Below are 11,467 nucleotides of genomic sequence, written 5' to 3'. Positions count from 1 at the left end.
AGGCACATCCTATCTATGTCAGGGCCTATCAAATGAATATATATATATATATATATATATATAGCCATAATAGCGTAAGAAAAAAAAGAGGCACGCATTATCAAACAAGATAGTTCAGATCTCATTTTCCCGCACACAGACACACACACACAATATCTCATCGCTTAACTAAATGAAATGGATTTTCAATATATTTTAATTGTTTGGCCCACGCATAAAGCTAACCTTGTAGGCAACTAACTAGAATTTGTGAAAATCTAACTTTCTAAACACCAGCAGGCAGTTATTAAAGAATAAATACCCATAAAATCCAGTCAATATGAAAATGTTTAGCGTACCTGTATATGGATCCTTTACCAGATTCTGCAAAATTTCGGGTAGTGAAATGATGACATCAGAAACTATTTAGCAAACCAGAAAAATGCCAGTAAACTAGTCACTGGTTTACAACGATGGTGTGAACCTGAGTCCAAATGGAGGTTCTTGAATGATTTCATAGATAACCAAAACGATCAAAGAAGTTGCTGGGACCCTTCTTTCTCCCAAAACTACCATCAACAAATTTAATTCTAACTTTAAGGTAATGTTAACAAGTAATCCTCTTTTTTTTTAGTATTCCTTTGCAAACTCTGAAGTAGAGAACTCTGCCCTAGCGCCAAAGTCTTCTCTGATCTACTTCCAGTCAATTGCTAGCAAAAGTATTCACCAATAAGATACAATGAGCTCAGATGGAATGACCCCTTGGAGCTTTCTTTATGGATACCGAAAAGCATGTGACGAGATCAAATGGTCTGCATTATAGACAAGCTTTACTTGGGGCTGAACAAAGCTTAATATTTAAGCTTTAGTTCTCCTCCAATGCAAGACAATAAGTTACTGTTACCTTCAATGCAGTTAAAAACAAGTATCGCCAACCTTCTCAAAGACAAAAAGGGCATTTCATGTTCGAATAGTCATCATTTTCTTCCATACTTCTTTGCAAACTGTGAGAGTAGTAAAGTCTGCCTGAAAGCCAAATATTTATCTAAACTAGTTCCAGCCCATTGCTGACAAAAGCATTCATCAGTAGGAACAAATGAGCTCAGAGGAAATGGTCCCTTGGGTGCTTTCTTTAGGGCAACCAAGAACCTGTGACGAGGTCGGATTCTCTGCTCTAGAGACAAGCTTAAATACATGGGGTATTTTGTCAAGGACTGTACCTCATTACGAAGTTCATTGACCAAATATAAGTACTTAGGCTTCAGATTTTTTTCCAACGACAGGGACAATACCTGCAAAGAAATTATTGTTATCTTCCACACAAGGAAACACACACAGTTTTAAATTTCAGTTTCGGTGTCAGTTGAAATATTTCGACTGAAGGTTTCTGTGGAGATTTCGGCTGAAATCATGTAAATTCTGTTGAAATTTTCGGAATTTTAAATATTTCGGTGGATATTTTCGGCAATTTAAGTGAAAAATTTTAAATTTCGGTGAACATCTTTAAATTTTTGGTGGAAATCTTTAAATTTTAGGTGGAAATCTTGTAAATAAGTGTGGAAACGAAATTTCGGCAAAATCTTGTAAAAAAAATGATTCATTGTGTATTTCGTTTCAGTCTTGGTAGAAACCAAAATATTTCGGCCGAATTTTCAGATTTCGGCCAAAATTTAAAATCATGGAAACAAGTAATTGAATGACCCAAGGCCAAAAATAATGATACTAGAAATTCCAATAAAACAGGAAGGAGTGCAGATTTTGACCTGAGTAAGACTTGTTAGCACTTTCAAGATGTCAGAATTCTGCATCCCTATACTTCTCAAGAAGTTGATCCTTGGAAGTATTCCATCCTCTATGCTGTAATGTAGAAGCTGTGGGTGTTTTGTGACCATCTTAACTATGCTATCTCTGGGCGCAGCCAATTCCTTCGAAAGAAACCCAAAGCGCGAAGTCCATGAATTGTCGATCCGCTGAACCAGAATTTGGGGACTCAGCTGTACAACTTTGCTCACATCATTTCTTTTAATACCAACTTCCTCAACTAAATACTGGATGGTGGGTTTTAAAGAATGCTCCACGCTGTAAGACAATAGAGATGGTGCGGCAGTGATTATGTGTCCCACACGGGAATCAGGGACACCTAAACTCGCCAAAAATGCAACATGAGACTTCAAATTGTTCTCCACAGTGTATTCTAAAATTTGTGGCTGCCTTAAAAGTATCCTTCTGATATCTCTATGTTTGACACCAACACTCAGCAAGAACTCCAACCTTTCTTGGGCAGAAACAACATTTATCTTAAGGCAAGGCATATGCCTCTCGTAGATTTGGATAAAGTGAGATTCCTTCAATCCAAATGTGCTCAAGTAATCAATAAGAGGAAACCATTTCTCATCAAAGTCTAAATCTTCTGAAAGCTGACAAAAGTTACTTTTGTTAAGGTTCCCATTATTTAGCTGCAACCAAAAGAAATAACATGGATCAGGAGAACATATTTGATAGAGCATTCAAACTGAAGTGATTAAGACTGTGTTGCATCAAAGGGTACGAGTGTAGGAATCCGACACGGGTATCGAGTGTCGTATTTGGTGAACCTCAAAAGAAAGATTCGTGGATTCGCTAAAATATTTTAATTAATTCTGAAAATTTAATTATAACGTATAAAACATTAAAAAATTTAGTACTATTCAAAAAAAATTAGCAGGTTGAGTAAATATAATGTTTTATTTTCATATAATAAAAACCTACTATTAGGATAGATAAACTTAAAACATACAATAATTGTAAGGTTGTGTCAGCATTATTCAAGAAAAAAAAGAAGTAAAAGAGACCTAGAAGTGTCTGTGAATCCTAAAGTATTGGAATCTGATCCGTGTCTGACACGGATTCTTCGCTCATTCAGAAGAATCCATGTACTTCGCTCATACATAAGAGTTACAAAAGAGACCTTTCCTCTGCCATCCGTATCTACAGGGTCCATGTTTTGCAATCTGTTGGTAGCATGATAAACAACTCCAGGATTTCTCTTTTCTGGGATATCCTTTCCATGTCTCACATCCGAGGACCTGTATGTAACTTTCAGGTTCCGTTCAGTTTTCAGTAGCCTTCCGTCCTGTCCCGCCAATTTTGGTAGTGTCAAGATGGCTGCACAAACAGCAACATATTGAGTTTTTAGGAAACTCTCTTAAATGCCCTTATAACATGCTTTGAAATAATTTTTTAAAAAAAAAAAAACATGCTTTGAAATGTACCTGGTTTTATACTGGCAACATCCTCTGTTAGCAAGCTTGACGACTTCGGATCAGTATGTAAATCATCATTGAATTCACTTATTTCTGGAGATTCATCCTGAAAAGATTGAATATAATCAAAGTCTACACTTGATCAATTTGTTGAATATAAATTTGAATTTTTTTTTTTTTTAAAAGCAATGGCCATTCTTGACAGCAATTTGGTTTCGAGGTCCTGGGAAAAGTGCAATGGTGTGCCTACTGTCAACCTAGAGAGTCTTAAGAGTTACATGCCAGGGATATATATATATATATATATATATATATATATATATGAGGAAACTGTTGGTGCGCTTAAGCTCACCAAACTTATGGTGAGCTTAAGCGCCCCAATCACATGGGGCCCACTTTGTTAGGTGATCCAAAGCATTCATTTTAAAGTCCCTTACATGGATAGGGGGTGTACCAAAAATCAGCTCCATAGGATCATCCTAACCCCTCCATTTGTGGAGGACAGACACAAATCTGCCCATTTTTGTCCTCCACAAATGAAGGGGTTAGGATGATCCTATGGAGCTGATTTTTGGTACACCCCCTATCTATCATAAGGCCTTTAAAATGAATGCTTTGGATCACCTAACAAAGTGGGCCCCCATGTGATTGGGGAGCTTAAGCGCACCATAGGTCACCAACAGTTTTCTCTCTCTCTCTCTCTCTCTCTCTCTCTCTCTCTCTCTCTCTCTCTCTCTATATATATATATATATATATATAGAGAGAGAGAGAGAGAGAGAGAAAATGGTTTCTACACACAAGTGTAGATAAGTTATCTACACGCTAGCTTAAAATACAGTGGGGGCCCACATTGTTTGGGTGATCCAAAGCATTCATTTGATGAGCCCTCACATAGATAGGGTGTCCACAAAAAATCAGATCCATAGGATAATCCCAACCCTACGATTTGTGGAGGTAAAATGGACGTCTTTAAACCTTCACAAATTAGTCAATTTTTTGCCTCCACAATTCGAATGGGTAGGATGATCCTATGGATCTGATTTTTTGTGGACACCCTATCTATGTGAGGGCCTTAAAAATGAATGGTTTGGATCACCCAAATAATGTGGGCCCCCATTGTATTTTAACCTAGTGTGTAGATAACTTATCTACACCAGTGTGTAGGAACCGTTTTCTCATATTCGCCCTCACATAGATAGGGTGTCCACCAAAAATCAGCTCCATAGGATCATCCCAACCCTACGATTTGTGGAGGCAAAAATGAACGTGTAAAAACCTTCACAAATTTGTCCATTTTTGCCTCCACAAATCGTAGGGTTGGGATGATCCTATGGAGCTGATTTTTGGTGGACACCCTATCTATGTGAGGGCCAATCAAATGAATTCTTTGGATCACCAAAACAATGTGGGCCCATTGTATTTTAAGCCGGCGGTGTAGCTAAGTTAGCTACACCGGCGGTGTAGCTTCACTTTCCTCATATATATATATATATATATATATATATATATATATATATATATATATATATATATATATAGTGTTTCTGAGCTAGAGCTCAAATAAGCTTATCTGAGCTCAAGCTCAAAAACAGGTGTGGGCCCACATTGTTGGGGGATCCAAAGCATTCATTTGGAAGCCCCTATCATGGATAGGGTGTTCACAAAAAATCAGCTCCATTGGATCATCCTAACCCTTCTATTTGTGGAGGGGAAAATGGGTAGATTTGTGGAGAAACAGTATCTGTCCATTTTTCCCTCCACAAATGGAAGGGTTAGGATGATCCTATGGACCTGATTTTTGGTACACACCCTATCCATGATAGGGCCTTTTAAATGAATGCTTTGGATTCCCCCACAAACATGGGCCCACATATTTTTGACGCTCGAGCTCATATAAGCTTCTGAGCTCAAGCTCAGAAACACTACTCTCTCTCTCTCTCTCTCTCTCTCTCTCTCTCTCTCTCTCTCTATATATATATATATATATATATATATATATATATATATATATATATATATATTATTCAAGACCTGTTCAAAATTTTCCAGTCCTATTTGTGCATGCATAAAACTCAAAGTGAAGTGAAACAAGCAAGTAAAAAACAAAGTGGAAAATAGCCTCAAGGGTTTAAGAGTAAGCATCATTTTGGAAAAAACAAATACAGAGAGAACAAAATTGTGACTCAAAGCAAAAGGGGAAAAAAAGGAAAGCATAGGGATTATGAAATATAAAATGAGAAAAGGAGAACAAAAAGGACACAAGTGTGAAGTAGGACTGCCGGGTCAAAGTGCATGACAAACACTCAGCTTTCATATCTACAGATTAAAAAAGGAAATATTTTTCAGTTTGATTCATACCAAAAGTTACATAGAATTTAAGATGTGCCCTCTCCCATCACAAAGTGCATGTATATCAGTATATACATAACCAGGGTTCAAGCAATGTTTTTGAAATTAACCAGTGTAATCACTTCCACAGGAAGTAGTCATAATGACCATCAAGATTGATGATTACTAGGAATAAACTCAATTGGAAAAAATATTTGGAATGAGCGCAGCGCACAAAAAATGTTTAGGGAAATCATAAATGCACCCCTTTTCATCACATGGGACACCCAACTGCAGTGTACGTGGCAATCAAATCTGTTGAATCCTTCTGACGTGAAGTACATCAGCCCCTCTGCAGTCATTGATACACTGCTGCTGGGTGTCCCAAGTGATGAAAAGGGGCTCATTTATCAGTTCCCAATGTTTATTGGTGGCCGAAAGAATTTAGGTTGCATAACCAAAAAGGTTAAAGAATCAATAGAAAAGGATCCATCCCATGACGATTGAAAAAGTGAGAACCGTACTGTTATGGCATTTGATGGAACCGGGTTTTAGTAGAAGCCTTTTCTCTGAAAAACTGCAAAAGACATGGGATACCGTAGCTAGAACTTATTCAGGGATTTAGCTCTGCTTCATTGGGAGATCACAAATATGCAACAAGGTACTTTATCGAATGAATAGTACTTTGGCATCCTCAGACAAAAAGGGAGGAACTTGATAGTTACCAACCCAGAAGCCCCCACTACCGACAACATAAAGAAGACAGAACGACATAGGATCTTTGAGCTCCTTGCTGGTTTAAATCTACACTTAGAACTCCAACATGTTCAAGTTCTCGGGAAAGATGAGTTACCTCTCTTGGATCAGTTTATAACTATATTAGAGATGAAGCTAGCAAAAAAGCTACTAGTCTGGGTGCTGGTCTAGAACATTCAGCCTTTTCCGTGGACCATAAGGGAAATAAAGGGGCTTGAAATGAAAAGATGAGTTACCTCTCTTAGATCAGTGTACAACTATATTAGAGATGAAGCTATCAAAAAAACTATTATTATGGGTGCTAGTCTAGAACATTCCGCATTGTCAGTGGACCATAAGGGAAATAAATGGGTTGGGAATGGTAATGGGAGAAATCAGCCATGTACAAGAACTTCCACGGTTGTTAAAGATAAGTAAAAATGAATTCACTTTGGGAAAAGGCACACCAAAGAAACGTGCTTGGATCTTCCGCTGCATCTTCAGTTAATCGGAAACAGGCAGTTACATTAACAATCAGAGTACTACAAGAAGCTCAACGACAGACCCAAGGGATCATGCTATCAAGGAACTAAGTCAAAATTTGCTGCCCTCAAAGCTTCAATTAGCACATTTCTCACAAAGGAATCGGAATTGTCAGGTAAATGTGCGCATGCCTACGTTAATCATACTTCCACCCAGTCACAATCTTCTACTTCATAAATCATTAATTCAGGAGATGTAAACCATATGACGGGTAAACATGATGCGTCTTTTTCTCTTATTTATGGTCGGATTAGACTTGGAAACGGAGCCTTTTCTAAATCCTCATGGAAAGTGACCTATCAACTTTCCTATTCAATGGTGTTTCCATCGGTTATTCATCTTCTAACTTTTCCTTCTAAGTTGACAACAGAATGAGAGGACGACGGGGGTGACTAGTGGGGGCCTTCTCTGACCCTATCGCGGAGAAGGACTCTAACAAGGTGGAAGTCAGAGCAGTGGTTCATGGTATTCGGATTATCCATATACATGACTTAAGTCATCACATTCTCGGGGGAAACTCCCTCAATGCTATCAGGTGGCTAGATGGTTCACATTTTCATCCACGGAGATTTATGCAGTTTTTTTAATGAGATCCATTACCGAGAGGACGGTTTCCCTGTCCGCTTCCATCATGTGAGGAGAATGACTCGCTCTGGTATTTCCCAGGCAAGATTAGAGATTCTTTTACTTACTTCCTCCATGATTTTCTTATGTTTTTGTGTTTTTATCGGTTTGTTGTTCTTTCTGCTATAACTCCGACCACGCCGGCTGCAAAGACATCTTTTTTATTATTAAAGTGGTCATCATTCAAACCACATGTTTATGCTCTGTGCACACATCATTTCATGACGATTGATGGGCTCATTCGATACTTAAGAGGAATTGTCGATTCAAGCCTATTCTTTCCATCCACATCTTCATTGGAGCTGACTGCCAATGACGATGCTTACTCGGCCAAATGTCCACACAAATGTTGTTTCACTATTTAGGAGATTCTCTAATCTCTTGGAAATCTAAGAAACAAACTGTTGTTCCCAAATCCTCCACTAAACCAGGATACTGATGAATGTCTGAAGCATCTAGCAAAATGGCCTGGCTTCGGGCACTTCTTTTGAACTTTGCTTATTTAAATACCTCCATGCACCTCTTTTTGGAGACAATAAGAGTGATATTTAGATTGCTACCAATCTAGTTTTTCGGCCTTGCGGAGAGAAATTCTGGTCCAAGATAGGGGGATTCCAGCTAGCTGGCAGGTGTCCACTATGTAGCAGCCAGCCCTATTAGTAAGGATCAGCAATATGAAGCTGTAAGGGGAAAGGGGACCATGCTTATTTAAATTCCTCCATCCACCTCTTTTTTGAGACAATAAGAGTGATATTTAGATTGCTACCAATAGTTTTTCATGAGCCAACAAAGCATGTTGAGGTGGACTATCATTATATATGTCAGTGCTATTCAAGAGGGTGGATCACCTTACCATATGTTCCACCAGCATATTAGCTCGCATATACCTTCACACATGCAATGACTCGAGCCACGCATTACTTTCTGATTAACAAATTGACGTTTATGACTCAGTGCATCAATTTGAGAGGGAGTGTTGAACATTGGACACGTATCTACACCATTATAGAGTGCATATAAGTCGCATGGAAGGATCTTCGTAAGCATGTGTATACATACAACTTAAGTGTATATAACTAGATAGTAATACACCTTTAAGCCCCTTAGTCCATATACAAAACAAATCGGGTATACTTGTACTCGGCTCAACGAATAGTCTAAGAGACACGTCGTGGAGGGACTTGGAATCGTCATTCCCCCTTTTGTTTCCAAGGCTTAGGCATCTTCTTCCTCCTCCTTCCCCCTCCTGTCAATTTTACCCTAGACCTTAAGGACTTAAATTTTCTATATTGCCCTTTAGAAAAATCGAGAAATACCTTCTCAAATAAGGTCAAACACGATATGCAGCAAGCAACAAGAAAGAGATACAAGAAACATAATCACACAAAAAACAAGAACGCAAGAACTCTCCTCCTCGGCCAAGAAAAACTACAGAAAACCTCACTTCTCGTAACCCTAATATGTTGCTTATATATCAATACCACTACCATCAAGAAAATCACCGAAATATCCTTTAGCGCAACACACCTAATCTCATCGACAACCATATGTTTCCAAATGCAACTGATAGCATAGGGCTCAAGAATGGTCCAAAAGTATAAGCTCTTCGCTGTGGGTCAAATGCTTCTCGAGCTAATTATTGGGTGTGACTATTCTCAGAGGCTTTTCTTACATTTGTGTAGCTCCTATCATGAAAAATACATGTACCCAAAACTTTATAGAAACTTCTCCTCCCATCATCTTCTTCTTTTCATCTGGGAACTTTTCTTTTTCTCTTGTTCCCTAGCCTGTGAGCTTGACGTACTGAAGCTGCCAGAGAATTCAAATGTCTTAGCATTTTCTTTTCTCAGACAATGCCAAGATATTTGAATTGATGAAGATTTATCTTACAAACTTAGTTCCATCAAATGCACCAGAAACTTACAATGAGTGCTTAGACGTACATAAAGAAATTTCATCTCTAAATCCAACTTCCTTCAGAAAAACATGGTTAGTAAATTCCATTTACTAAACTCACGACTACAATTCACTAAACTCACACAAAACTCAAACAATACTAAGCTAATCAGCTCAATTGAAACATGAACCAGAAATTCAAAAACCTCAACCACACAAAACTTGAATCGAACATGAACTTCGTGTTAGAGTATGAAAAATCTCACCGTCAAGAAGGTAAGTTAGATGAGACAAGCTAAATAAATTAGGATATTACATTTGATTTGAATTAGTGGTAAATTAAGATACGTAGGCTTAGAATGGAAGACAATGATCCATGTAATTTATCACTTCAAAATCAAAATTCTAAAACAAGAACGTAAAATAGAAAAAGCAAAATCTCTTCACAATACAAAAGAAAAACTATACTCACAAAAGAAAATCGAGAATCCTTCAAATCTTCTTCATCATCTTCATAGGGAGAGAGCTGATGTCCGTACGGAGATCTTCGATTGGATTTGAGAATTCTAGAGCTTGAATGCGTGGAAAAAACAACGAAATCTCTGTAGAAAATTCTTTTGCTTCGTATTTTCGTCCTTCCTTCGAAGATTTTGAGTAAATGTTCGCCATTGAAATTTGAGGGAGAGAGATTTTGAGAAGGTGAAGTGGGAGAAAGAGAAGAGAGAGGGTTTGAATTGAAATAGTGAGAGAGACTAGCCATTGTAGAGAATATCCTAAAACCCTAAAATTTGTTCCTAGTTTATCCGCATTTTCTCTCGCATAAACCTGAAATCCAAAGAAGAAGCCATTTAGTAATTGCATTGACTCATCTTGTCTTTTATTATTTAAAAAGCTCTCAAAGGTTACTACAGTTACTCGTTAAAAAAAAGGTTAGTGCAGTTCCCAAAAAGGTGTCGGAAGCTAATTAACACACAAAAGACAAGATGAGTTTTTGCACTTAACAAAACATGGTATTGCCAATATCATTAGCCTGAGAAGTTGAGTTTGTGCAATTATCAAAACTTGGTAGTGCAAATATCAGTTGCCTGACAAGCTGGATACTGATATTTGCTGGATACTGATATTTGCACAACCATGTTTTGATAATTGCACAAACTCAGCTTGTATTTTTCTTTTTTACTTGCTTCAGAGAGGTTGTTGGGAACTGTAATAACACTTTACAGCTGTTTAAATAAGAAAATACAAGATGAGAGTTCGTGCAGTTATTAAAAATTGTAGTGCCAATATTAGTTGCCTACGGCAAAAATATCTCCAGCATTCTCCTTTTCTCTCCGGGCTTTGTTATCAACGAATTGTCGGTATCTACACCCCTAAGTCTTGGTAACAACACCCACTTCTTTAGTATCTTCCACCGCTTATTAGACCTTCAACCTTTACCATTAGCGGTAGTGGATGCATGCATATGAAATCCAGATCGTTGATCTTTATAACATCATGAAAGGCCCACATGTTCATCCCATGCATGAGATAAAGATATACAAACGTCAATGGACAATGGTTAAGGACTTAAGGGTGTGTTAGGCAAGGCTTCTCATTCTTAGACCAATAACCAAGTGAGAAACGGGTTGATGAGATTTGGGAAGTGACTCTGAATCCCTCCTCAGAATCCATCTTTTAGGGTATAAAATGTGCAAAAGTGAAAATATTTAGAAACGGGCTTGTGGTGGGTCGGGAGAGAAGAAAAAGATTTTTGGGATTTCCCTATTTTCTCTCATTCTTTTTTTTTTTTTCATGACGTAGGATCCCCACCCCACTTTGTAGAGTGGGACTAATTTCCTCCGATGCGCGCAATCACCCATAAACCACGCGCATCGGGTAAGCCCAGGAGGATTTGAACTCTCGTCTCTGGGGAGCATACCCAAGACTTTAAGCCAAAGAGCTGGTTTACTCGCATCGGGTAAGCCCAGGGGGATTCGAACTCTCATCTCTGGGGAGCATTCCCAAGACTTTAAGCCAAAGAGCTACGCCTGTACGGGTTTTTTTGTTGAGCCAACAAAATAGGCTATAACAAATTTTATAATTGTTGCCGAGGCTTGATGGATCAAGGGCTTAGATCATC

General features: G+C 38.2%; 1 protein-coding gene across 1 annotated transcript in view; it reads right to left on the bottom strand.

The window, feature by feature from the left end:
- Positions 1-453: 453 nt before the first annotated feature.
- The window catches only part of LOC143855758 (Mitochondrial transcription termination factor family protein), a 34,305-nt gene continuing 23,291 nt past the window's right edge, over positions 454-11,467 (bottom strand). Inside the window, exons 2-6 of the mRNA XM_077365829.1 lie at positions 9,821-10,173; positions 3,231-3,327; positions 2,927-3,123; positions 1,743-2,435; positions 454-1,271 (exon numbers count right to left, since the gene is read on the bottom strand). Of these exons, the coding sequence (XP_077221944.1) occupies positions 957-1,271; positions 1,743-2,435; positions 2,927-3,123; positions 3,231-3,327; positions 9,821-10,108 (1,590 nt within the window). The 5' untranslated portion in view covers positions 10,109-10,173 and the 3' untranslated portion in view covers positions 454-956. The remainder of the gene's footprint in view (positions 1,272-1,742; positions 2,436-2,926; positions 3,124-3,230; positions 3,328-9,820; positions 10,174-11,467) is intronic.

Source organism: Tasmannia lanceolata, unplaced genomic scaffold, assembly GCF_043159265.1.
Source record: "Tasmannia lanceolata isolate RefF3 unplaced genomic scaffold, GAP_Taslan_0.1 ptg000003l, whole genome shotgun sequence".
In the NCBI taxonomy this organism is placed as follows: domain Eukaryota; kingdom Viridiplantae; phylum Streptophyta; class Magnoliopsida; order Canellales; family Winteraceae; genus Tasmannia; species Tasmannia lanceolata.
The sequence above is the reverse complement of the archived record's forward strand: the minus strand, read 5'-3'. Positions and strand labels throughout refer to the sequence as shown.